At 39.9% G+C, this 26,388-nt stretch overlaps 1 protein-coding gene across 1 annotated transcript in view; it reads left to right on the top strand.

Moving 5' to 3' along the window:
- The first annotated feature begins 2,428 nt into the window (after positions 1-2,428).
- Positions 2,429-26,388, top strand: part of TM9SF3 (transmembrane 9 superfamily member 3) — a 61,127-nt gene continuing 37,167 nt past the window's right edge. The window contains exons 1-3 of the mRNA NM_001193217.3: positions 2,429-2,692; positions 11,783-11,978; positions 24,743-24,865. Of these exons, the coding sequence (NP_001180146.1) occupies positions 2,597-2,692; positions 11,783-11,978; positions 24,743-24,865 (415 nt within the window). The 5' untranslated portion in view covers positions 2,429-2,596. The remainder of the gene's footprint in view (positions 2,693-11,782; positions 11,979-24,742; positions 24,866-26,388) is intronic.

Genomic DNA, 26,388 nt, shown 5'->3' with positions numbered 1-26,388 from the left:
CAAGAGCTGTGATTATTCATTCACGGAGCATTCACTGAGCTTACGCTATGAGCAAGTCACAGTGCTAGGTGCTCTAAGGGATATATAAAGATGGATAAGACACCTCCTCTGACTTCTATTGCAATTACTGGTGTATGATTCATTCAGCAATTAATCAGGTACTGCCTTTGTGATGCCTCTTAGACTATTTGGAAAGTGGTCTTTAAATCCTTCTATGCTATTTGACTTTTCACTTATGGATGTCTTCAGTAAATAGTTATTGAATGTCTGTGATGTGACAAGCACTGCCCCAACAGCTGCCATCAAAAAGGGTCAAAAAGGCAGTGGCTGCCATCAAAAAGGGTCAGAATGCAGTACAGAAGAGGAAATGAGACTATGGTAATTCTGACATAAATGCAGCTGGAATCCTGAAGAAGGGATACTTAACTTCCTGAGGGCATCATGCAAGGTTTCACTGAAGAGGTCATTCATTTAGGCCAGGAAAATGAGTAAACAAAGGTTGTCCATTCATTTCCATTCTAGGCAAAGGGAACATTGAAGAATCTAAAAAAGAGTGGATGAGTGTGTATATACAACAGATTCACTTTGCTGTACAGCAAAAACTAATATATCATTGTAAATCAACTATACTCCAAAAAAAAAGAAAAAATCAAGAGCAAAGGTACAGAGGTATAAAAGAATCTGGTGTATTTGGGAAATATAGGGATGTAGCCTGAGCAGAGATCAGTGCGAGGTAAAGTTGAGGAGATAAATTGGGAACTGATTCTGCAGTTGCATGCTAATAGGATTATCCTTTAGGAAGGAATTTTTTTTCTAATTACACATATAGCACATACCCATTGTGTAAAACACTCAAATATTGGCAGTCACGTACTCTGTTAATGGTTTGAGTCATAATCTTTCAGATTATTTTCTGTGGTTAGACTAATACCATTCAAAATGGAATTAGAGTCTATATTTGCAAATTTTTTTCACTTAAAATTGTCTCTTGGCTATCATTCCATGCCAGCATATACAAGTCTACTTCATTTCTTAAAATGATTGTATGGATGGCAGTCCATTAGTAGTAAGAAATACTGATTCTGGGGCTTTCTTGGTGGTTCAGTGGCTAAGACTCCACACTCCCAATGCAGGGGGCCCGAGTTAGATCCCTGGTGGAGGAATTAAATTCCACGTGCCACAACTAAGTGTTCATATGCTGCAAATAAAAAACCCAAGTGCCACAATGAAGACCGAATACAGCCAAATAATAAATAAATAAAAATATTAAAAACAAGACTGATTCTGAAGCCAGATGCTTGGATCAAGTCCTTCAGTAACCACTTAACCCTTCCGTGCTTCTGTTACCATTTCTGTAAAATGAACATACAGTGCCTGTTGCCTAAGGATTGAATCAATACATGTGAAGTGCTCACAACAGTGCCTGGCAGATGAAAACATTAGCTGTGATTTCTTGATTTATGTAGACAATGTACCAGGAGTATTTTAAGCAAGGCAGTAATATAGTTAGCTTTCTTCGTAGAAGAATCACTCTGGTACCTGTTGGGGAGCATAAATAGGTAAGGACGACCGGTAATAAGAATCCTGTTAGGAGGTTGTTGCAATACATGGTGAGTGAGGTGTAGACGACTGGCTGTTACTAGGAGGGGAGAGGAAAAATAAATTCTTTAGATACTTCTAAGATAACAAATTCTAGAACTTGTTGACTGCTGATGGCTGATAGACACAACTCGACTCCAGGGTCCAGATGTTTATATATTTGACAAATAACTTTTGAGTTTCCACAATGGGCTTGACACTGTTCTAGTACATGTCAGTGAACAGGATTTCTGCTTAGGAAAGAAGCTGATTTTAAGAGGTGTTTCTATCTGTGGACGGGAGATTCAACAAACCAACGAGAATTGTAAAAAGATTGAATAGTAGAGGTTCAATAAATATTCAGGGATTTTATGACACTCATCCAACCTGGCACCAGTTTAGCAACCTCTCTTAAAGACGGTTATGGAGCTGGTGATTCATTCTCGGTGGGAGACGAACTCCTGTGAGAGTTATTTGATCTGACCCGCAACCGAGAGGGGGCAGGTCAGACTATTACCCCACTTCACAGCCGAGGAAAATGAGGCCAGGTACAGTTAAGCGTTTTGACCCAGGTCGCACAACTTGAACGGAGGCAGCTTCGGCCCTGCGCTGAGGGCCAGGCAGCCGCAAGGGGCGCGAGGCCGGGGCCAGTATGCGTGCCGCCGACCTTAGGAGCCGGCGGGCGGACCCGCCGGACCCTCGGGCGGCCCTCAGCGGCCACGGACTCGCGCCTCCCGGGCGGGGCGGCCGGCGGCGGTTGCGGCCCCGCGTCGCGAGGCACTTCCGGCGTGTGCCGGGGTGGCCGGATGACGTGGCTGAGTCAGAGGAAGAGGCAGGGAGGCGCGGGGGGCGGGGGAGGCTCCGGAGCGGGCGGTGACGGCGGCGGCGCGGAGGAGCCAGCGGCTGGGCCCGGGCCCCGTGCGTCTGTCCGCGCCCCGTGGATGCGAATCGGCCGCGGCGGAGGCGGCGGCGGCGGAGGAGTCGGTGGGCCGGCGCCGGTCCGGTGGGAGCGCGGAGGATGAGGCCGCTGCCGGGCGCTCCCGGCGTGGCGGCGGCCGCCGCGCTGTTGCTGCTGCTGCTGCCCCGGGCCCGGGCGGACGAGCACGAGCACACGGTGAGAAGAAGCGCTCCCTGCCGGCGCGGCCGCCTCCGCCCGTTCCCCCCGGCCCGCCGCCTCGGCAGGCCTGGCGCGGCCTGGACGGCCCGGCTGCCCGGCCGAGCCCCGCGGCCGCCTTCCGGTTGGGCCTGGCGGAGCAGGAACCCCGGGAGCGGGGAGGAGGCATTTCCGTGTGTTCCCGGGACAGGACTCCACTCTCGAGTGCCTGGGCCTCATTTCCCCAACCCGGACCTAATGGCGCCGAACCTCTGGGTCCAGGGGCCACGGGAGCCGGGAAAGAAGCGGAGTCTGAGGGTCGGGGCTTACTTGGCCGCGGCATTGAGGGCCGCAGGCAGCCAGTCTCGGGGCTGGTGTCCCCCAGGGAAGGGAGCTGCGCCCGTGCTGCTGGGGGGCTACGACACGGCGGAAGATGGATGCACCACCTATTACTCGTCATACACTAACCAGGAAATATCCACCACTTACTGGTGCTCACCGGCATTTATTTCCCCCTCCTGCCCAAACCGGAATCTAACCCTGGCGTGGGGACAACCTTGATAAACTTGAGGTGAAGAGCACTTTACACGTGTACAGGCCCTCAGCCACCCGCATCCGCCTTGGAGGCCTTGTAACTTTCTCCTCACCTCTTGTGGCCCCGAGATGAGGCTCGCGTCCCAGTGGTCTAGGGCAGCTTCTGATTGTGCGGAGTCTTAAGTTGCCCGGCCCTCTTGTCTTGCTGGGAACAGTCCGTTTTTGCATTTAGCCTAAAATTGACCGACTGTTTGTTTAATTGGCATTTTCCACATCAAAACTTGGATATTAACGACTTCCCTTGTGACTTTCACTTAGGAATGTAATTCAGTGACTTTCTGAATGGTAGATGTGAGCAGAGCAGTAAAGTCATGTAATTAGAGGGTGAGTGTGAGTAGTTTGTGTTTTTAGACCTTAACTCATGATACGACTTTGCATCAGAGGTTGTGTAGTACTAAATCTGAAAGTCTTCTGTCATTTCTGACAAGTGAGGAAATGAAACGGCCAGAAAAGTCTGTAGGTTAGCTGTGCTCTTCATTTAGTAAACACGAGTTCTAAGCTTTCAGGTGCAGCGACTTGAGTCACAGCAACTTCTTATCTGTATATTTTTTAAGTCCTGGGCTCGGTGACATTTTTGTACTGTATTTGTGACTTTTCACCTTAAGATAGTTTTTATTCCCAGGTTAAATAGTTTAAAAACTTGTCTCAAAGAGTAAGAAGTGTTCATTTCCAATGGGCATTCTTTTGGCCAATGAGTACTAATATTTTTCCAGTTTTTTTGGGCACTTTGGAAAAGTTACCATGTAAAACTCGGAATTGTCTCTTTAGTTCCACCGTACAGGCATATAAGCTTAAGAGTAGTATTTACTTTTTTAAAGTGAAAGTCGCTCAGTCTTGTCGGACTCTCTGCGACCTCGTGGAAATTATACGGTCCATGGAATTCTCCAGAACAGAATACTGGAGTGGGTAGCCTTTCCCTTCTCCAGGGGATCTTCCCAACACAGGAATCGAACCCAAGTCTCCCGCATTGCAGGCGTATTCTTTACCAGCTGAGCCATAAAGGAAGCCCAAGAACACTGGAGTGGGTAGCCTATCCTCCATTGGATCTTCCCGCCCCAGGAATGGAACTGGGGTCTCCTGCTTTGCAGGCACATTCTTTACCAACTGAGCTATCAGGGAAACCCCTTTTTATATTGTGTTTTATATAAACCGCTGTAATAGGGAAAAGAACATATTAAAATGTTACAAATTGGATGTGAATAAAAATATTAGATTAATTTACAGGTTTAAAATGTAAATGGCAATTTAACTGAAATTTTATGGTAGGAACGTTTAATATTTTAAAGCTAGAAATTGAATATAAAATACTTGATAAAAGGTTTTTGAGAGAATATGTCATGTATGAGAAAATTGTTGGACAAAAAAATTTGACTTTTATTTCAGTCATGTTTACATTGAACTGCTCTCACTTGTTAATACCTATTTTAAAAATTTAGGTATTTAAAAATTATAGGAAAAATAGCATGAAGATATATGTAAAAAATTTAAGTGTCATTATATATTTTTTGGCTATTAGCCAAGATATTTTATTTCTTAAAAGTTTCTTGAAAATATTTTTGAAAACTAGGCATTCACCTCAAACCAATAATAATACTGAAAAGGCTATGGTCAAGTGATTTTTTTTTTTTCCACCAAGAAGGCAGAAGTAGCTAATGAAGACAGAATGATAACTGAAGGGAGAGAAAAACTGTCAAGGGAAGGTTACTGAGTAAGTGTTTAATAAATACTTGTGAAATTGGATTGTTAACCAAAGAACCATCTAGAAGTTAAAGTTTGCCCTTCAGATTAACTTTCTGTGAAGACAGTTTCCAGATAGAAATAATAGCTAAGCTTTAAAAAAAAAAAAAGAAAAAGAATAGCTAAGCTTTTGTAGCAATATGTGGTAGGTAGTGTCCTAAGTACTAATATGTATTAACTTGTATTTTAAACACATATTGATAATTTTGTGAAATGAATGGGATTATGTTCTCTGCATAGATGAGAAAATGGGATGGCGAAGAAGTTACTTGCTTGAGGCTGCACAACTAGTAACAGGTAGAGGTAGCATTTGAATTTAGGCAAACTGAATTAATAGTCTGCTGCACTCTCACAGGATATGCTCTACAGCCTTTTATCCTTAAAAGACAGGACAGTAAAACACTTGGTATCAAATTGAGTAATTTTCTGTGTTGATAATACTTTTAAGTGCTTAAAAGAAATGTTTGAGTAAGCCTGGTTTCATAGGGAATTGTTACTGAGGTTGTTTCAGTGAGGTTGGGTTAGTGTTAAAGAAGGATAGAAACGGGCATGTGACCCATGCAGCCACTTGGTTTGTGCAAGACATAAAGACTGCTTAGCGGAATGCTGTGCTGTCACCGTTTGAAGTTCTTAATACTTGTTTAGAAAGGAGTCTTGCATGTTTATTTTGTGTTGGGCCCCACAAATTATGTAACTGATCCCAAGAAGGAGCAACTACCTACTTAATGCAGTTTCTCAAAGCCCTTGATTTCTCTTACTTTACCTGCTGGATTAGAATTCAGCTGACCATTTGAGTCATATGGTATTTTTTTATGTGCTTATTTGTCCAATGCTCTTAATATTCTCAGAAGAATAATGGGAAGGAAACATACTGCTGGCTTCTAGAATATATACACATGCAGAATATATAAAATGAGTTCCTTTCAGTTTTTAAAGTGCAGAACATACTCTTAAGTAAAAATTAAAGAACACTTTCATGAAAGACAGGTTATTAATAAATGATTGAGGAGTCATAAAAAGAACACTTAAGAGTGAAAGGTGTATAGGGTATGGCTCATGCTTGTTTGGATTTCTGAAAGTTGGAGCACTTGGAAACAACTAGAGTTAGATTATCATGTCTCCTAAGATTCCAGAGGACTCGTTAGAAAGATTGCAAATTGAGAATAGAATTTTAGAACTGGCAAGACTCAAGACTCATTTTCCTAATGACCTGAAGAGGCCCAGTGGCTGGCCCAGGGCCACAGGAAGAGTCTGAGCTACATGATTTCTAGTCCTTGTTTTTTTCCACCTGTCTTGTACATATAATTTCCATAGTAATACTATGTAAAAATATCAGCATCAAAAAATCAACAATCAGTGGCACAGGAATCTTAAAAGCATTTTATCATTTACACTGAAGCCTTGACTTATTTTGGGCTCTGTTTCCTCAAGGTCACAAAATCAAAAAATTTTTTCTGGGTCTGTCATATACCAGGCTCTGTGCTTGGCACAACAAGTGGTATTTAATCAGTACTTGTTGAGTGACTTGAGTAATTGGGGAGCCGCCAGGGGTAAGAATATGCAAGGTTGGAAGTTTGATAACCCTGTTGCTTAACACAGACCATTGTTATTTAAGATGCATGGTCTTGGGGGTGCCTGTTGTGTTTTAGGGGCCCTACTAGGTTACAGTTCCATTTCTTTGTGGCCCATTGTACCTCCTATGGGTAATGTTGGAAGGACCCACTCTGTGCTTAGGATAGCCTTTGCTCAACACCTGCCATAAGCACTATTACACCACTGGGTTAAAAAAAAAAGATGTTTTGTTTGGTTAGACAAATGGAAGCCTTTAGTCTTTATCTCTTTTGGGAGTATGGAACTCTTAAAACATGTGAAGATTTATAAAGAGGATAAACTATTTACTACAAGTGAATTTGTGAGTGTTTTAATATAGATCTAGTTTTAGGAAGTGCCAGAATTCATTGTCCTATTTTCAGCTGTACTCTATGGTAGACTAAAAGTTTATTTAGGAATAGAGTTATTTTGAGAGAGGGCAGTTATCTCAAGAGATTATCCAAAAATACACTAATAATTTGTTTGTATTCACATTCTGATGTATGTGTTTTAAATAATTAAAAGTCATTGAAACTGTGATTTTTGAAACATTTCAGAACTGGATTTTGCTTTCTCAGATATGTGTTTTAAAGTAAGCATATATCTTTTCCCTCATCTCATAAAAGTAATGGCATTTGGGAACTTAGTCTGAGTCTTCAGTTCTTCGCCTGTCTACAGAAATTCTGATTTATTTGGATTTTACATGAGATCGTCAGTAACCTTATCTCCTGAAGTGTTCCTCCTGAGAAAAGGTAATTCACCATGTCTATCAAGGAGGGAAACTTCTGTACCTGCACTTTCCCAGCACATATGCTGTGCTATGCTAAGTCACTTCAGTCATGTGCGACCCCATAGATGGCATCTCACCAGGCTCCTCCCTCCCTGGGATTCTCCAGGCAAGAACACTGGAGTGGGTTGCCATTTCCTTCTCCAGTTCATGAAAGTGAAAGTGAAGTTGCTCAGTCGTGTTGGACTCTTCATGACCCCATGGACTGCAGCCTACCAGGCTCCTCCGTCCATGGGATTTTCCAAGCAAGAGTACTGGAGTGGGTCCGTATTTAAATGAGAGACCCAACATTGGTGACTTCTTGAGAACAAAGGTCATTACTTTTGAGATTAGAGCACCAGGAGCTTCTTAGGAAGGTTTTTTTTCCTGTTGGGCAGTTTAAAGGGCTCAAATGGAAAAGTTGTTCAGTGTTTAGCACATCCTTAGGTGCTTTGTACAACTGTACTTTTCCCAAATTCCTTTATTTAGTTTTTGCTCTTCAGTTAATGAAGCTGATTAGGGATTAGCAAAAGTGTAGTCCTAAATTTATAAATGCGATGCAAATTAGAATGATCTTGGACAAATTATGTAACATCTCTTTTTAGTTTTTTTGTATCTGTAAAATGGGGAAAATCATAGGAGCTGTCATATAAAGCTTTGAGAGATTAAATGTTTATATATATAAAGACCTTAGAACTGTGCCCAGCACATGGTATGTCCTTAAGAAGCCTCATGGAAGGAATCACCCCCATGCCCAGGGATCCTCTGATCCACTGCTATGCTTTACTTTTTCTCTCCCCTACTTCTGATTACACCCTGCAGGTAAGTTATTAAATTCCATCTTGCTCTTTGACAATTCAGTTTTTCCGAGGCAAGTATTTATAAAGAGCTTGCTAAGACATGAGATGTTTTGAAAGCAAATTAGACTAGCCTTTTGGCCACACCACTGGTGTCTTAGATGGTAAAGAATCTGCCTGCAATGCCGGAGACCCGGGTTTGATCCGTGGGTTGCGAAGATCCCCTGCAGAAGGGAATGGCAACTCCAGTATTCTTGCCTGGAGAATTTAATGGACAGAGGAGCCTGGCGGGCTGCAGTCCATGGGGTTGCAAAGAGTTGGACATGACTGAGCGACTCACACTTGTGACCGCCACAGGTGGAGGGGAGAGCCTTACCAGTCCTGTCCATCCACCGAGTTGGGGAGCCCAGGGACTCTTCCAGCAGCTTAGCAGAAGGAAAGGTTTTTCTCCTTAAAACGTTTCTTCCTTTTGGTATTTTCTTATTTCAAGATCTTTTAAGACACAGTTTTCTCTCTTGAAAAAGAACTCTCCCCTTGACCTTGTCTTGGAAATACTTATTCTCAGGGATAATCAAAAACTATAATGAAAAGTAAACATTTTAAGTTCTTGAAATCTGTGATCTGTATAAGGAGCAATGTAAAAGAAACATTTTTAACCTTAATATTCACCCTAATCTGTGTGTGTGTATGCGTGTTTATGTCTATATAACATATATATATATATATATATATATATATATGTATTTTCCCCCCAATCCCTGCTTCAGTCCTCTTCCCAGAAGGAATCCTAGGCTACAGAATTGTACACATTTTGTTATAGTACAATTTGCATCATGTCATCAGAACTCTACTACCCCATTAAAGGTTTCATGAATGTTTAAAATGAGTGACTTCAGAATGTGTAGTTAACACACACTATGACCTTTAAATTATTTTAGTCTTATGTTTCAATCTGTATGAAATAAATGAATGCTCTGTTTAACAAGTGTTAGTGTTCAAGTTTTTGTCTATTTTTAGAGGAATATGAGTATTAGGATTTATAGAGAAGGTGTTCTGTTTATTTTTACAAGTTGTTAACGTTTATAAAATTTCTGCAGACTCTCAGCAGGATTAATGACAAGAATCGTTCCTCTCTTTCAGGGTTATAATCCTGAATGGGTACATGTGATTACCTCTCCTTACTTCTTTCAAAGGATACCATTGCATTCAGTGCACATACTTAAAACTTCTAAGTTGCTAACGACCTTTCATTTCAGCCTTTCTTCAGTGTTTTTTCATCATATTTATTAAATATTTTTTGTGTACATGGTACTGTGCCAAAAGGTTTCTACTCTGTGAACAGGTCTCAATTCTATTATAATACCAGCTCTGTTCAGTGGATACTGATTGGTTTAGAGAACTCTTCTGAGACTTGTTATGCTGTATCTATATCTGTGCAGAAAGGAATACCTTGATTGACTAGTGCAGTGAGACCTTGAACGTTGGACAGAAGGGTGATGTCATATGGATATTTTTCAAGCCCCTAAAGTAACAAGAATAGTTATGAATGGGGATCTATGGGTACATTAAGACTTTTGATTGGTTTCTTCATACATAAAGATTATGTACAGTTTTTCTGGATTCACTTGAAACAGCTTGTGATTTTCCATATTATTATTCATCCCAATCCTTCTGTGCCAAAGCAAAAATAATCATTCTTTTACTGTTGTTACAATACTCTTTTCACCTTAATTGTAACACTGTTTCTTCACTGTAAATCATTTACTTTTTTGGCTCCACTTTGGACTGTGATTTTGCTTTATACACTTAGGACAAGATTTACCTTTATAGCCTTAACACCTAGTACTGTGCTTAGTACATGTGTTATGTATTCAAAAAGTCAGGTAGTTTTTTATTTCCTTGATGAGGTACCCGAATGATGTCTTAGGACAGTGAGACATTATGTTTGAAGGTGATTAGATCTAAGTCCTAGTTTGATGGTGGTACGAATCAAAAGAGGCAGATGCTTTATGTAAGAATAGACAAGTCAATGGTTTTTGGAATGCAGAGGGACTTGGGGGTTGAGTCTCCATGTCTGAGACGATAATACCATTAGAAAAAGTTTTGAGGGGTTGCATTTGGGTGGGATGAGTTTATTTGGGAGATCTTGGATTTTGATGGAAAATGTTTATTCATTTTAGATGGAGGAAAAGTGAAGTGAAAGTCGCTCAGTTGTGTCCAACTTTGCAACCCCATGGACTGTATAGTCCATGGGATTCTCCAGGCCAAAATACCGGAGTGGGTAGCCTTTCCCTTCTCCAGGGAATCTTCCCAACCCAGGGATCGAACCCAGGTCTTCTGCATTGTGGGCGATTCTTTATCAGCTGAGCCACAAGGGAAGCCCGAGAATATTGGAGAGGGTAGCCTATCCCTTCTCCAGGGGATCTTCCTGACCCGGGAATCGAACCAGGGTCTCCTGCATTGCAGACGGATTCTTTACCAACTGAGCTATGAAGGAAGCCATTAGATGGAGGACTGGGAGTAATGTTTGGTATTTGGGCTGGTTGGTCAGGTTTCTCTTTTACATGCTCCATAGCACCCTGCCTGATTATAATTGCTCATTTAGTGTCCATCTTTTTGTTTAGGCTCTAAGCTCTAGTAGGGCAGGAAATGTGTCTTGTTCAAAGCTGTCTCAGTTATGAACACAATTATTGGCACATAGTAGGTACTCAGTAAATAATTGGTGATATAAGTTCTTCACTGTTCGTTGACAAGCTGCATCTTATGTTGTCTTTCATTTATATTGCTAATTAGGATTATTAGTTTTAAAATCACTTGGTAACTACTCTTCATAGAATCATTGGAATTTTAAACTTGGGGAGATCTTAGAAATCTTTATTAGTTTCCCCAGTCAGACCCTGGAAATGTGAAGTCACTTACCCAAAGTCATTGGACCACAGCCCAAGTTTAGCTACATAAAGTATTCACTGATGGGTAAAGCCATAATTGTTAATTCAAAAAAATTTGCATGCGGTAGCTGTGTTTCAGGCTGATAAAGGGAAAGACAGAATGATGGCTTGGATGAGGTGTGGAGGTTTCACAGTATGGCTTTCTCTTCCTCTTCTTTGGTCATTTCCTCCCTTTGACCAATGATTGTGGGGGGGGAAAAAGGTGAAATTTTATTTGTGCTTGCTGACAACATTAGATTTTTGGAGTTCCCAGTGATTAACATAGGTTCCGGATAAACTGCTGATTTTGTTTCCTCCTCCTTTGTCCACATTAGCATGGTGAATCATGTTGGTTCTAGGTTTATCGTTATTTGATAGTGTAAATTTTAAGTCTAAACATATTCTTACAGGTTATTGGGGTTTATTTAAACAGTATCTTCTATAAAACAAAGTCTGAAAACATGAATCTGCCTGAGACCATAATCAGAATATATCATTTTAAAATTCACCAAATTTCATTTTTAATGTGTAGAAACTGATCATCATTTTGAAACAAGCTTCCAGCATTTTATTTTAAACCTTCCAAAACTGAGATAGTACATTTTTGTTTAGAATAAATAGCAAAATATTCCCTTAATTTGAATTAGATTTTTTTTTTTAAACATATTCTTAACTTGCTTTTTTGGTTTGTTTGTTTCAGTATCAGGATAAAGAGGAAGTTGTCTTATGGATGAATACTGTTGGGCCCTACCATAATCGCCAAGAGACATATAAGTACTTTTCACTTCCATTCTGTGTGGGGTCAAAAAAAAGTATTAGTCATTACCACGAAACTCTGGGAGAAGCACTTCAAGGAGTTGAATTGGAATTTAGTGGTCTGGATATTAAATTCAAAGGTACGTAAACCTTAATAGTCCTCATGATAAAACAGGGTTTCTCAACTTTGGCACTGTTGACGTTGGGTCCAGATGATTCTTTGTGGGGGTGTGGGGGTGGGTTGTCTTGAGCATGGTGGGACGCTGAGCAGAGTTCCTGGCCTCTACCCACCAGATGCCAGTAGCACTTCCCAGTTGTGACCATCAAAAACATTTTTAAACTTTGGTAATCACTCTTGTTTGAGATCCACTGCTCCAGACTCTAACCCTAAAAGTCTCATCTAACCCTAAAAGATGTTTTTATCTTTAAGTTATGTGTGTTATATTTAGAAAAGTATACTAGTAACTAACAAAGATTTGTATTGAATATTTATACAATATTCATGGATCTTATTAATAAAATTACACTTCCTTAGCATATTTATTTCTGAAAGGTGTTTTCTAGTAAATTCTTTAGTGATTGGACATAATGTGTTTGGGGAAAGCTTTCATAGATTGCCAATGGAGTCATTTCCAGAGGTACAGAGATGTAATGGGCTGTATGGATACTTAAAAATTATGTGTAAAGTCTCAAATTCAAATTTGTACGATTGGCTCAGTGTATTTATCAGTGTTGTATTGCTTTATCCTCTCAATACCTGTTTAGTGTGGTTTAATATTTTAAGTCAAGGACTTGTTAAAATTAGGGGGGGAAATCCCCTGTAGCTATTTATTATTTGTTTTATTAGTGCCCAAGAGTGTGTTTATACTTTTTATTTTTCTCTGTGAAGTTTGTCTCAGCAGGTATTTCCTGCATGGACATTTTTACCTGGTGGGCAGATACCTGAGTAATTGAATTTTTGCAGGATCTTTGATTAGGTATCTTGATGTCTGAACAGAGCATGAATCTTGTAATCAGAAGCTTTGAATTTTAGTCTTGTTTCTTTTACTCTATTGATTTTAGTAAAGTTGTTTACTCCAGTTTTAACTTTATTGTCTACATGTATGAAATGATTAGTAATGGCCCTCTGATATTTTTAGTCTTTTGGGAAGAGAGTGTGAAAAGAGGTATTTTAAAGATAATATTTTGAATGTAATGTTTAATTTTGATTTGTTAAATTCTGTTGTTTTTAGGATGTTTTTCCTTATTGTTGAAAATAGGTATAAGCATTTACATTTTTTTTCTATACTTTCCTTGGGATTTAATTATAAAATTAAGTTATAAATTTAAACCACAATGGCATGGCCTGTGACTTTATGAATTATTATAAACATGCCCTGAGGCTTGTTTTAATTTAATGAGGTAATTTATTTAATCAGAAATAAGGAGGAAACTTAGAATATGTGGTCTTCAAGAGCCTCAGTACTACATTTATTCACATATTCTCTCCCCTCCCATATTTGATGGACTTCCCTGGTGGCTTGATACTCATGTCTAATTTATTAAAAAGGATCCAGAGAAAGAATAGGCAAAAACCCTGAGTCCTTCGTTGCTACTATGAACAGATTTCATCCCTTTTTGAAATCTTCACTTGTACTTACTAAAGAAGAGTTACTCTTTCAGCTGTCTTAACCATTCTTATTTTATTAGTTTCTTGAGGCTGAAATGGAAAGATTACTTAGATAGAGGGGGACGGTTTTCATGGGCTGTAGAAGTGGAATTTATTTTCCTTTCAGACTAAACACTTTTAGATGAAAAGAATCAGAACTGGCTGATGTCACTCCCTAAGAGCCGACAGTTCCTTGGAGTTCTGTCAACCCTGTACTATAGCATGGATATGCTGCTAAAGGAGCTGCCACGTTACGTGGTCCAGATGCAATAGAAAATGCTAATTAGACTTCTCTTTCAGTTGTAGATCCTTGGTCTCCCTGTTCAGAGATAAAGTTGATCACGCTTTGAAAAGTGTTTTGTGGGGTTTCTTGGTTGTTCTTGTATCGTAGAATTTTAAAGGTGGAATGGACCTTACAGATGGTGACATCTGATTTCCTCTTAGGGAGGCCCAGAGATGAAACGATTTACCTAAGGCATACTGCAGCATGCTAATACTTATCGAAACTTGAGCCCTCTGTCCCTGTGTGAATTGTAGAAGTATTTATATTGTTAATCTTTCATCCCTTAAGTATTTGATTTTTAAAGGTTCTTCTGAAGGTGTACTCAAGTAAGACAATACAATTTTGGAAATACTGTGACACTAGGAAAAACTAGCTATATACAAATACAGATACACACTTAGGCGTGCATTCACACAAATGTAAGTTTTTTTTTTTTTACCTAGTAGATTCTGTCAGGCTAAATGGATCGGTGGTGTTTCGTAAAATGAAGGTCACTAAATAGATGCTTTTAGGAAACTGATGGTGGCGCAGTGGTAAAGACCCGCCTGCTAGTGTAGGCAGACAGGAGAGACTCTGGCTTGGTCCCTGCATCAGGAAGATGCCCTGGAGTAGGAAATGGCAACTCTCTCCCGTCTTCTTGCCTGGAGAATCCCATGGACAGAGGAGCCTGGAGGGCTACAGTCTGTGGGGTTGCCAAGAGTCAGACATGACTAAGCATTCTTAGAGGAGAAGATGGTAGTTTTGAGTCTAATGTAGGATACCCCTCTTTCAAGATTTTATGTACAACTTAGTTTTTTCCTTCCTTAATAGTTTTTATACTACCACTTAACAAAATGCTACATTGAGAACATTTAGAGAAAGTTAGAAAGAAAAGGGCATACTCAAATTGGGTATCTTTGAGACTTGAAATCATTACCCTTTAATTTTCAAGGGTACCTCTCTCTTGGAGTCTTGCTTTTATGGAGTGGAAAGAACATGTGCTTTAGAGTCAGAGACTTGATGCATCTCAGCGCTGCCTCTGCCTGTCTGTATGGTTCTGGACAAATTATTCAGCCTCTTTAATCTTACTTCCTCATCTTTGAAATGAGGGAAATATTCACTTGATAGAATCATCAGATTTAAATGAGATGATGCATATACATCATTTATCAAAGTTCCTGAAAGTTTACATTCAGGAAAAGGTCATTGTTATGAATACTAATAGCACATAGTATGTGTCTGTACTTCAAACTTGATTTTGTATTAGCAATTACAAAATGCTAATTGACTAAATTATAAAATTCAATTATAAAACAATAATTGAGTTTATTGACTATAGTATAGGATTTGACTTATCCTCAAGCTGCTGGGTGGTTTAGTTAATTCCACAGGGGCAAGGACAATTGAATTCTTGTTCACTGTTGCATCGTTAGCTATTAAGTTATAGTGAGCTCTAATTGTCTGGCACCTGGTTTGTGCCTACTTGTTCTTTATGATAACTGGTTCATTAGTTATTTTTCTTTGTTTAAGTTTAAAGTTTTTATTTTGTATTGGGGTATAATGAATTAACAATGTTGGGGTAGTTTCAGGTGAACAGCAAAGGGACTCAGCCATACAGACACATGTATCTCTTCTCTCCCAAACACCCCTCCCATCCAGGCTGGCACGTAACACTGAGCAAGACTTCCATGTGCCATACAGTGGGTCTTTATTAGTCATCCATTTTAAATAGAGCAGTGTGTACATGACCTTCCCGAAGTCCTTAGCTGTCTCTTCCCCCGGGCAACTATAAGTTTGTTTCCTAAGTCTGTGAGTCTCTTTCTGTTTAGTAGGTGAAGTTCATTTGTGTCGTTTCTTTTTAGATCCCACATGAGGGATGTCACTTGATATTCCTTTGTCTGGCTTACTTCACTCAGTAAGATGTAAGATGGATTCTCTAGGTCCATCCATGCTGCTGCAAATGGTATTATTTCATTCTTTTTAAAGGCTGAGTGATATTCCATTGTAGATATGTCCTACATCTTCTTTTTCTATTCCCTGCTCAGTGGACATTTAGGTTGCTTCCATGTCTTGGCTATTGTAAACAGTGCTGCGATGAACATTAGGGTGCATGTATCCTTTTGGATCATGCTTTTCTACGGTTATATGCCCAGGAGTGGGATTGCAGGGTCATGTGGTAGCTCTATTTTTAGTTTTTTAAGGAACCTTCATACTACTCTCCATAGTGGCTCTACTAACTTACATCCCCACCAACAGTGCAGGAGAATTCCCTTCTCTCCACATCCTCTCCAGCATTTGTTGTTTGTGGATTTTTTTGGTGATAGCCTTTCTGACTGGTGTGAGCTGGTATCTCACTGTAGTTTTGATTTGCGTTTCTCTAATAACTAGCAGTGCAGAACTAGAATAGTAATTCTTAAGCAGGGGAGGTGACCAACCACTCCATTCCCTCTCTTACAAGAATTCGTGTGGTATAATGAACAATTAATATAAATATTAATTGTTGAAAAGTTGATGGCTTCTCGAGGGTTCCTCGGAGAAGGCAATGGCACCCCACTCCAGTACTCTTGCCTGGAAAATCCCATGGACGGAGGAGCCTGGTAGGCTGCAGTCCATGGGGTCACTAATAGTTGGACACAACTGAGCAACTTCACTTTCACTTTTCACTTTCATGCATTGGAGAAGGAAATGGCAACCCACTCCAGTGTTCTTGCCTAGAGAATCTCAGGGACAGGGGAGCCTGGTGGGCTGCCATCTATGGGGTCACACAGAGTCGGACATGACTGAAGTGACTTAGCATAGCATAGCATAGAGGGTTCCTTCCTCCTGTTTATTTTATTGATCTTCCCTTGAATTTTCTCTTCCTTGAATATTCCAAGTTAACAGAGGGGTTAACTTATTTTACTGGTATTTCTTCTACTTCTGTAGAGTGAAATGGTGAGTACTGCAGATATGGAGATATACCAGGGACTGTTTAAGACTCTTTTGTATTTCTAATTCAGTGATTCTCAATCTTGTCTATTTTCATCCTTGAAATAAACTTATAGAGGTGTATTATACCTATTTTTCAGACTAGGAAGTTGGGGCCCAGAGATGAAGTAAACTTGTCTAAGGATTCACAGGTGAAAAGTGGGAAAGTGAGAATGTGAACTAAGCAGCCCAGCGTTAGAGTTTGAGCTTTAACCAATTTGAGTTTTAACGACTCTGCAGTATTTCCCTGCAGTATTTCCCTTCAGATATCTGACCGGGGTGGTAAAGCCTGATTGCCAAAGGGTGGGGAAAGGGCTTGGGAAGCTGCAAGTCCTTTCTTTCAGCCTGAATGAAGATTTTTGTTTTTGGTAACCCCACCCCGTCTCCAGTCCCTGGATTCCTGCTCATAATGTTCCTGCTCTTCTGAGGCTGGAGCCTCTCTGCTGAAGTTCTCTAGGGCAAGTGCCTTTGGTCAGCAGCAGGGGCAAGTTGAGGGTATTCATCTGGTTGTGTGGTGGGTGGGGGAGGGGACCTGGGCTTCAAAGTCCTCCATACACGTAGTCTCATACAGTTCAGCCCTGTGTCTGTCTGTCCTCCACCTTTCCACGTGTGTGGTGCCTCCAGGTCCTGAGAGAGCCTCCTGTGTCCTGTGACGACAGTCCTAGCGTCCCTTCTGTTACAGCTTCCTCTGGCTTATTAGTCGTTGCCATCTTCCATTTGTTTTCCATTTCCTCAACATTTATTGAAATCTTTTCTCACTGTCTTCCTTTCTGTCCTTGTGCGCCTACGTTTTTTTTCTTCCTCTATTGACATTTTAATGGAGTTTCGGAAGGTAAAAGACACTTGTGGTCAGGCTGCCTTGTTTAGTTGGAAGTCTGGGAACTCGATGCAGTGTTCTGTCCTGTTGGTTTCAACTGAAGTGTTGTAGCTCAACCAGGCAGTTTGAATCTTACATTGAATCTGGACTAGATATTTTGAATTCATGGTGTTAGCAATTTTTTAAACTTCACACTGAAAATTTAACTGAAAATTTGATAAGCACAGTCTTTCTATAAGTTCTTATTCAAACCATTGCTAACATTGTTTTCTTCAGATTGACATCTGTCTCTCTTGTTTTCAAAACAATGTGTGTGTGTATATATATATTTCTTTTTATTTTAACAGTGAGATAGGATCAATGTACAAAATTTAGAAACTACAGAGAAGTGTAAAGAGTATAAAAATCACCTGGATATAAATACTAGTAATAGTTTCCTCTTTTTTTTCTGAGCATCTTTACAATCATTTGCATTATTTAAGATTTTGAATATTGGGTTCATGTTATTAGTATGATTTTAAAAATGTATTTAATGAGCACTTACATAATGTTTATTATGTGCCAGATACTGTTCTGAGCACTTGCTCATTTAATGTTATGTATTAATTAGTTTTTAATCTTTTTTTCTTAACATCTTATGAGCTTGTCCTCAGATTGTTAATTACTGTTTAAATGTGTTTGTTTAGTTTTCTGTGAGTGGATATTATAATTTCCCCCATTTCCCAGTGGCAGTTTACTCATTATTTTCTTTCCTTCCTTCCCCCCTCCCCTTTTTTTTCTGTTAGAAATAATGATGCATTTGTCTATACTAGCACATAGGTACTTTATTTCATCTTTGACTCTTTCATTAGGTTAAATTCTTAGAAGTTGAATTACTGAATCCAAAGGTATACATGGCAGTTGTTTTTACATGTTGCCAGATAGCCACCTGGAAAAAAATTATACAGTTTATCCTGCCAGTCAGTTGGGTCAGTTAATATTGTTTATGTTTATGGTTATTAATTAACAGTGAAAATGCCAGTTTTTCAGCCTTTTTTAAAAGGTTCATTCAGCAGTTTTTGAGTGCTTACTGTATTCCAGAGCCCTGCGGTAGGCTCTGGGTATACAAAGTTGAGTAACAAGCTCTGGCTTCAGGGGTCTGTAGACCCTCTGGAATTGTACTCTTAATTTTGAGTGAATATGCATTTTCAGGGGATAAGGGAGATATCACTTTGATTGGATTTTCAGAGAGGTACTTAGAGTCACTATCTGTGACTATATGGGCACTTGTTGTCCTTAAAACAGCTCTGGGATGGAGATAGCATAGATGTTATCTCTTTTACACCTGAGAGACCTGAGGATCACAGAGGTTAAGTGAATTGCTTTTATTCACAAAGATAGTAAGTAATGATACCCAGACTAAAATCCAAGTTCTGCCCATTTCTCTATCATTTGTCTAAAGTGACTTCATGAGAAACTTTGCTGAGTGCTGCTGAATTTCAGATAGAATATTTTTGATTTTCCAATTCAGTAATGCTATCAAAAGAAAAAGTAAACAAAGGAAGGCGTGATATGTTCTTAGAGAACTCATGAATAATTATCACATTCTTTTTTCAGTGCTTTCACTGTCTATTCAGTTATTAGTCTGGAGTGTTGTTGAGAATTGATTTACTGAAAATTGATTGAGAATGACAGATTTACTGGCATGTAGTTTCCAGAATCTACCCTTGCTTTCTGTTTGGAAGATCAGTGTTACATTTGCTGCTTTATATAACTTCGGTTTTCTTCTTTTTCCCCCATAAAAAAATTTGCGCTGGTGAGATCCCGAATCCTCCTCAGGGTTCACGGCGTGTCTCTCATGTGAAAAGAGCGCGTTGTTGTTGTTGTTGGTTAGGCGCGAAGTTGTGTGCGGATCTTCTGCGACCCCATGGACTGTAGGCCACCAGGCTCTCTGTCCATGGAATTTCTCAGGCAGGAATACTGGAGCAGGTGAGAAAGGTATATCCTATTGTAATTTTAAAGTTGTGATTTGTGGTGATGGATTTTTCAGGTTGTGTTCCAGTCATGTAGAGTGCTGAGTGGCGATTTGGTATATTCAGAGACATTACGTTCCTTGTCTTCGAAGTGGCTTCCTCCAGAGGGAAGTGCTTGTTTCAGTTGAGCGACCAAGCTCTTCAGTTATTGGTGATGTTTGTATTTGCTTACATGCCTGCAAGAGGAATTTCATTCAAATATGACGAACCTGGGTCCTTATTATAGCCTTCCATAATGATGTTGTCTCTTTTACCTCAGTATTTGTTTTCTAGATTTTATATCACTGAAAGATACTCTTCAAGACTTCTGTATCAATCCTTCTGAGATACTCAGCTGAAAAATTTCATTTGTTTATATTGGTATTTTTTCCTTACACCCACACACTTCCACACCCCCTCCCCCGCCCCCATTCACAGGCAGATGCATGTCTGTGTGCATACTTAGTAATTTCCTTTGTCAAATAAATGGAAAATCATGCTCTTAAAATTTGTTAAAATGTTTTGTTTATTTGTTCAGTGCTTGCTCGGTGCAGGATACTGAAACAGGCAGAGCTGGGGCTGAAAAAGGTTATGATCAGTTATAGACATTGCTCTCAAGACCTGGTGGTCTTTTTGAGAAGCTGAGTACTGGTGTGAGGTTCTAGGTGGTGCAGGCCTAGGTGCTGTAGGAGGTATGGAAAGAAAGCCGTGGGGCTTCAGCGAAGGGGCAGGCTGCGTGGTTTCAGCCTGTGAAAGGGCTGGGGAATCAGAGATCACTCTGCGGGGGACAGAGTTGAGGAGTGGGAAAGATTTTAGGATAGACACGTGAGGTGGGGTTTACTGTACAAACCAAAGTCCAGAGGCCCCGGCAGCACAAGGTGTGTGGGAACTGCAGGTGGTTGACTTTGGCTAGAGTATAGGGAGAGAGGATGGTAGATAGTTGGAAAAGAGAGGGTTAAGCTAAAGTTCAGACTGTGAGGAATCTTTTCAAAGCTTTGTATGGGTAAATGTCATATTGTATACCTCATAACTTCATCAGAGAAACTACTACATTGTTAATGACAGTTATCAGTGAATGTCTGATTTAACACACGGAATTTGATGGTCTTGCAGAGGTAGCTGTGAGTTCTCCCACGGCCACTGGGGCCATTTGTTGCTGCTCAACCTGGACCTTCCTGTGGTTCTTGCTGTCCCCTCTGTAGCTCCAGTTGCCTGCTGCCCTTGGTGCATTAACACAATCTGTGGAAATCCCATTTGGAGCCCTCTTGCTGGTAGTTCTCTTAGCTCCTTTTGTAGTAATCTCTTTCTTAATTCTTCCTTCCTTCTCCTGTGTTCAGTCTCAGTTTTTGCCGTTATGAAAACCCTAAATTTCTTGCTGCCTTGAAAGGGCCTGGGCAGACAGAAAACATGTATAGGAGCCATTGTTGTTGGATTGTCGTTGTTCAGTCGCCCAGTCATGTCTGACTCTTTACGATCGCATGAACTGGAGCACGCCAGGCCTCCCTATCCCCCACCATCTCCCAAAGTTTGCCCAAGTTCATGTCTGTTGCTTCAGTGATGCCATCCAGCCTCTCATCCTCTGACACCCTCTTCCCCTTCTGCCCTCAATCTTTTCCGGCATCAGGGACTTTTCCAATGAGTCAGTTGGTCGCATCAGGTGCCCAAAATACTGGAGTTTCAGCATCAGTCCTTCCAATGAGTATTCAGGGTTGATTTCCCTGAAGATTGACTGGTTTGATCTCCTTGCTGTCCCCTGGAAGACTCTCAGGAGTCTTCTCCAGCACCACTGTTCAAAGGCATCAGTTCTTCGGTGCTCCACCTTCTTTATGGTCCAGCTCTCATAACCCTATATGACCACTGGGAAGACCATAGCCTTGACTATACAGACCTTTGCTGGCAGAGTAATGTCTTAGCTTTTCAACACACTGTCTAGGTTTGTCATAGCTTTCCTGCCAAGAAGCAAATGTCCTCTGATTTCATGGCTGCTGTCACCATCCGCAGTGACTTTAGAGCCTAAGAAGAGGAAATCTATCACTGCTTCCACCTTTTCCCCTTCTATTTGCCATGAAATAATGGGGCCGGATGCCATGATCTTAGTTTTTTCAGTATTCAGTTTTAAGCCAGTTCTTTCACTCTCCTTTTTCACGCTCATCAAGAGGCTCTTTAGTTCCTCTTCGCTTTCTGCCATTAGAGTGGTATCATCCACATATCTGAAGTTATTGAGGGTTGTTCTCTCACCCCTCTTGATTCCAGCCTGTAACTCATTCAGCCCGGCATTTCTCATGATGTGTTCAGCATATAGATTAAACAAACAGGGAGATAGCAGACAGCCCTGTCTACTCCTTTCTCAATCCTGAACCAGTCAGTTGTTCCATACTGGGGTCTAACTGTTGCTTCTTGACCCACATACAGGTTTCTCAGGAAACAGGTAGGAAGATCTAGTATTCCCATCTCTTTAAGAGCTTTCCACAGTTTATTATGATCCACACAGTCAAAGGCTTCGGCATAGTCAATGAAACAGAGGTAGACGCTTTTCTGGAATTACCTTGGCAGTTTGATCTCTGGTTCCTCTTCCTTTTCTAAACCCAGCTTGGACATCTGGAAGTTCTTGGTTTGCATAATGCTTTAGCCTAGCATACAAGATTTTAAGCATGACCTTACTAGCATGAAGGGCTTCCCTGGTGGCTCAGACAGTAAAGAATCTGCCAGTGATGTGGAAGACGCGGGTTCAATCCCTGGTTGGGAAGATGCCCTGGAGAAGGGAATGGCAACCCATTCTGGTGTTCTTGGCTGGAGAATTCCATTGACAGAGGAGTCTGGTGGGCCAGAGTCCATGGGGTCCCAAAGAATTGGACACGACTGAGCAACTCCCTTTACTGGCCTGGAGATGAATGCAGTTGTCTGATGGTTAGCACATTCTTTAGTACTACCCTTCTTGGGAATTGGGATGAGGAATGACCTTTTCCAGTCCCATGGCCACTGCTGGGTCTTCCAGATTTGCTGACATATTGAATGCAACACCTTGATGGCATCATCCTTTAGGGTTTTGAATAGTTCTACTAGAATTTGTCACATCCACTAGTTTTATTAACTAATTATTATTCATATTTATTATTCTTATCTAAGGTTTATTCCTAAGGCCCTCTTGACTTCGCTCTCCAGAATTTCTGGCTCTGGATGACTGACCACACAATTGTAGTAATCTGGTTCATTTGGATCCTTTTTGTACAGTTCTGTGCATTATTTCCATCTTTTCTTGATCTCTTCAGCGTCTACTAGGTCTCTACCGTTTCTGCCATTTACTGTACCCTTCTTTGGACAAAATGTTGCCTTGATGTCTCCAGTTTTCTGAAGAGATCTCTAGTCTTTCCCCTTCTGTTGTTTTCTTCTAGTTTTATACACTGTTCATTGAAGAAGGCCTTCTTGTGTCTCCATGCAGTTCTTTGGAAATCTGCGTTTAGTTGGATATACCTTTCTCTTTCTTCCTTGCTTTTCATTTCTCTTCTGTTTTTTAGCTATTTGTAAGGCCTCCTCATATAACCACTTTGCCTTCTTGCTCTTCTTTTTCTTTGGAATGGTTTTGTTCATTGCTTCCTGTACAATATTGTGGACCTTCTTCCATAGTTTTTCAGGCACACTATTTACAAGTTCTAATCCCTTAAATCTATTTGTTACCTCTATTGCATGTTCACAGGGAATTTAAGTCGTACTTGGCTGGCCTAGTGGTTTTCCCTGCTTTCTTTAGTTTAAGCTTGAATTTTGCTATGAGAAGCTGATGATCTGAGCCACAGTCAGCTCCAGGTCTTGTTTTTGCTGACTGTATACAGCTTCTTTATCTTTGGCTACAAAGAATGTAATCAGTTTGATTTTGGTATTGACCATTTGTTGATGTCCATATGTAAGGTTGTCTCTTGTGTTGATTTGCTATGACCAGTGCATTCTCTTGGCAGAATTGAGTTAGCCTTTGCACTGCTTCATTTTGTTCTCCAAGCCAAACTTGCCTGTTTTTGGATACAAAGCAATTTTCTTCTCCCACTTTGAGAGTGAGAGTATTACCCTGTCCTTGTTTCATGGGACTTCAGTGTTTCTTGCTATCTTTGGTTTTATAGTTTTGGGGTATCCACTCTGGGCTGAGCAGTAATGAGGGGAAGCTGTTCTCTCTGTTGAGGGCTCGGGAGACATGGTGGTGATATCTGGAGTTACACCTCAGATTGTTACTTCTGGTCTAAATAACATAGATGGCTGTTATTATGGTTTGGCTGCACTTTATGTTTAAGTTGTTTTAATCAGCATTGAAAAATTTGAGAAATTTAACATTGTTTCTTGGAGGAAGTTGTTTTTCATGTTCTAAGTAACCAGTATTATAGTACAGGAGAACTTAAAAACAAACATCTATGCTTTCTTTTTTGTTGTTGTTAAGGTTTATTTCTCTCTTTTTTCCCCTCATTGCCTAAGTAACATAAAAAAAACTGTTCAATCCTTTGGTTGGTCATATAGAGTGTTTTTCAGATTTTGTTTTGTTTTGTGTAGAAACTGATGATCCTAAGCACATTTTTGAAAGGTTTATAAGTTAGAGAGCATCTGAGCAGTATTTTCAGATAGGAGTATTTTTAAAAGCAGTCAAGAATGGAGATGACTCATCTTGAGGGAACTTTCCAGTAATTTATATACAGTGACACCTGCTGGATAGAGGTTTGCCTTTTAATCTTCCGAATTATGAAAAGTCACTGGCATTTCTCATAGAATCTGTGGCCTCCAGTGACTTGCACTTCCAAGAACGTTCAGATGAACACTTATTTCAGAGATCGTATAGCTAGAAATTGTTGGCTTTACTTAGGATTATATTCTTGAGTTTTTTTTATAAAATGAAGCTTTCCTATGTGTTTTAAGCTTTTCATATCTGTTTTAAATCAGTTTATTCATTTGAAAGTTTTTCTGTAAATGTTATATATAATTTTCTTTCTATAAGAGACGCATTCTTCACTAAGAAGATATCTTTGAAAATAAAGATGATTAAAATTCTTCTATTGTGAAAATCTTAAACATACACAGAAGAGGAAAGAATTGGATACTGAATTCCCATATATATATATATTACCCAGGTTCATCTGTTACGAGTAGAAATTTCAACTTCAATAAATGTTGTTTTTGTGTGTGCTAATTTTCCTGTAACTCTTCTGCAAGCGAGAGTACTGATTTGCAGTTTTTATTTTATGTAGATGATGTGATGCCAGGCACTTACTGTGAAATTGACTTAGATAAAGAAAAGAGAGATGCATTTGTGTATGCTATCAAAAATCATTACTGGTACCAGATGTACATAGATGACTTACCAATATGGGGTAAGTACCGTATGTTACATTTAAAGTTTGGGGGATATTTGCATAATAAGCAAGATTTCTGTAATGACTATTCAGGTGATTGTACACCAAATCAATAAATGTGTTTTCACTCTTTTCCACAGAATTATTTCAATACCAATTTTATATGGTCTCCTGTTGCTTGAAAGATTTTTGACATTGTGTCAAACTTTACATGAAAATTCCTGAAAATGTAACTTTTATAATTTTTCAGATTCAATAAATTAAAAGGTGCTTTGAACAGTCTGAAATATTCCTCTTGCCCCCATTTTTTTCAAATCTTACTTTGATTTATCAAATACAATCAAGGGGACTGAATAGATTTTAAAATTATATTCTGGCTTTATCTTATGCAGAACTGTGGTGGTATGATTTTTAGGTTCAAGAGTCTCCTGAATGACTTGTTTTGCTAGTTCTGTGTTATTTTCCAAAAGTCTATTATGTTTAAAAATTTTTTAAACTTTTTTATGTTTTATTTTTTTATATTGTATGTCCTTGTTCATCGCTGTTGATAGAGAGGAGCAATAGAATAGTAATACCAGTTTATGCATAATCCAAACATTGTTTATGCTGGACTTGATTAAATTACTTAATATGCAAAAAGTACAGCCATCTATCACAGCCAGCATGTTTGAGCACATTTTTCTCTTAGTGGCGTTTGTTGTTGTTTGTTTTTTGATCTTTGTTGTTTGTTTTTGATTTGTTTTTATATATAATTAGTACATATAGTTAATATTCTAATTCTTAAAACTATTAGCAGACTGCTGTATTCATGAGAAGCAAATTGAAAGACTGAACATATCAACTCAAGAGTTTAATATGGTACTAAGATGGAATTAAGGATCTTCCCTGTAGCTCAGATGGTAAAGAATCTGCCTGCAATGCAGGAGACCCAGGTTTGATCCTTGGGTTGGGAAGATCCTCTGGAGAAGGGAATGGCAATCCACTCCAGTATTCTTGCCTGGAGAATCCCATGGAGAGAGGAGCCTGGCGGGCCACAGTCCATGGGGTCGCAAAGAGTTGGACGTGACTGAGTGACTAACACTATGGCTAAGATGGAATTTATAAGAAAGTTACTCTCAAGATATAATTGCATGCAGCATCATTACTGTGTTGCATGTTAATTAGGTATAAATAGGAAGCATTTCATGTAAATGACTGTAATTAGTATAACAGACATTTCTCTGATCAACTCTGAGGGTAGCAGGAAGATCTGCTGAATATTCGCTGAAGATTTCTGAGCCTGTAGTTTAGGAGAATCCTTTAATCTGGGTTTCCTCTTTTTGGTGAGAGAGCAAGTCCCTCTCCTGCTCTTTTGCATTGCTTATGGGTTTCCTGCCTGGAACCTTAGGCTTTTCCACTCATTTCTTGGGCCGCCATAGCAACATGGCAGCTGTGTTTTCCTGTCTTAACATAAATCTTTTTTAGTTCTGGGTTTCTGCCATGTTTAGGGCAGATACTTTTGAATGTCCTAGAATATCTGAACCATGGAAAGCCTTGTCAGA

This window comes from Bos taurus, chromosome 26 (genome assembly GCF_002263795.3).
Source record: "Bos taurus isolate L1 Dominette 01449 registration number 42190680 breed Hereford chromosome 26, ARS-UCD2.0, whole genome shotgun sequence".
NCBI classification, from domain to species: domain Eukaryota; kingdom Metazoa; phylum Chordata; class Mammalia; order Artiodactyla; family Bovidae; genus Bos; species Bos taurus.
The sequence above is the reverse complement of the archived record's forward strand: the minus strand, read 5'-3'. Positions and strand labels throughout refer to the sequence as shown.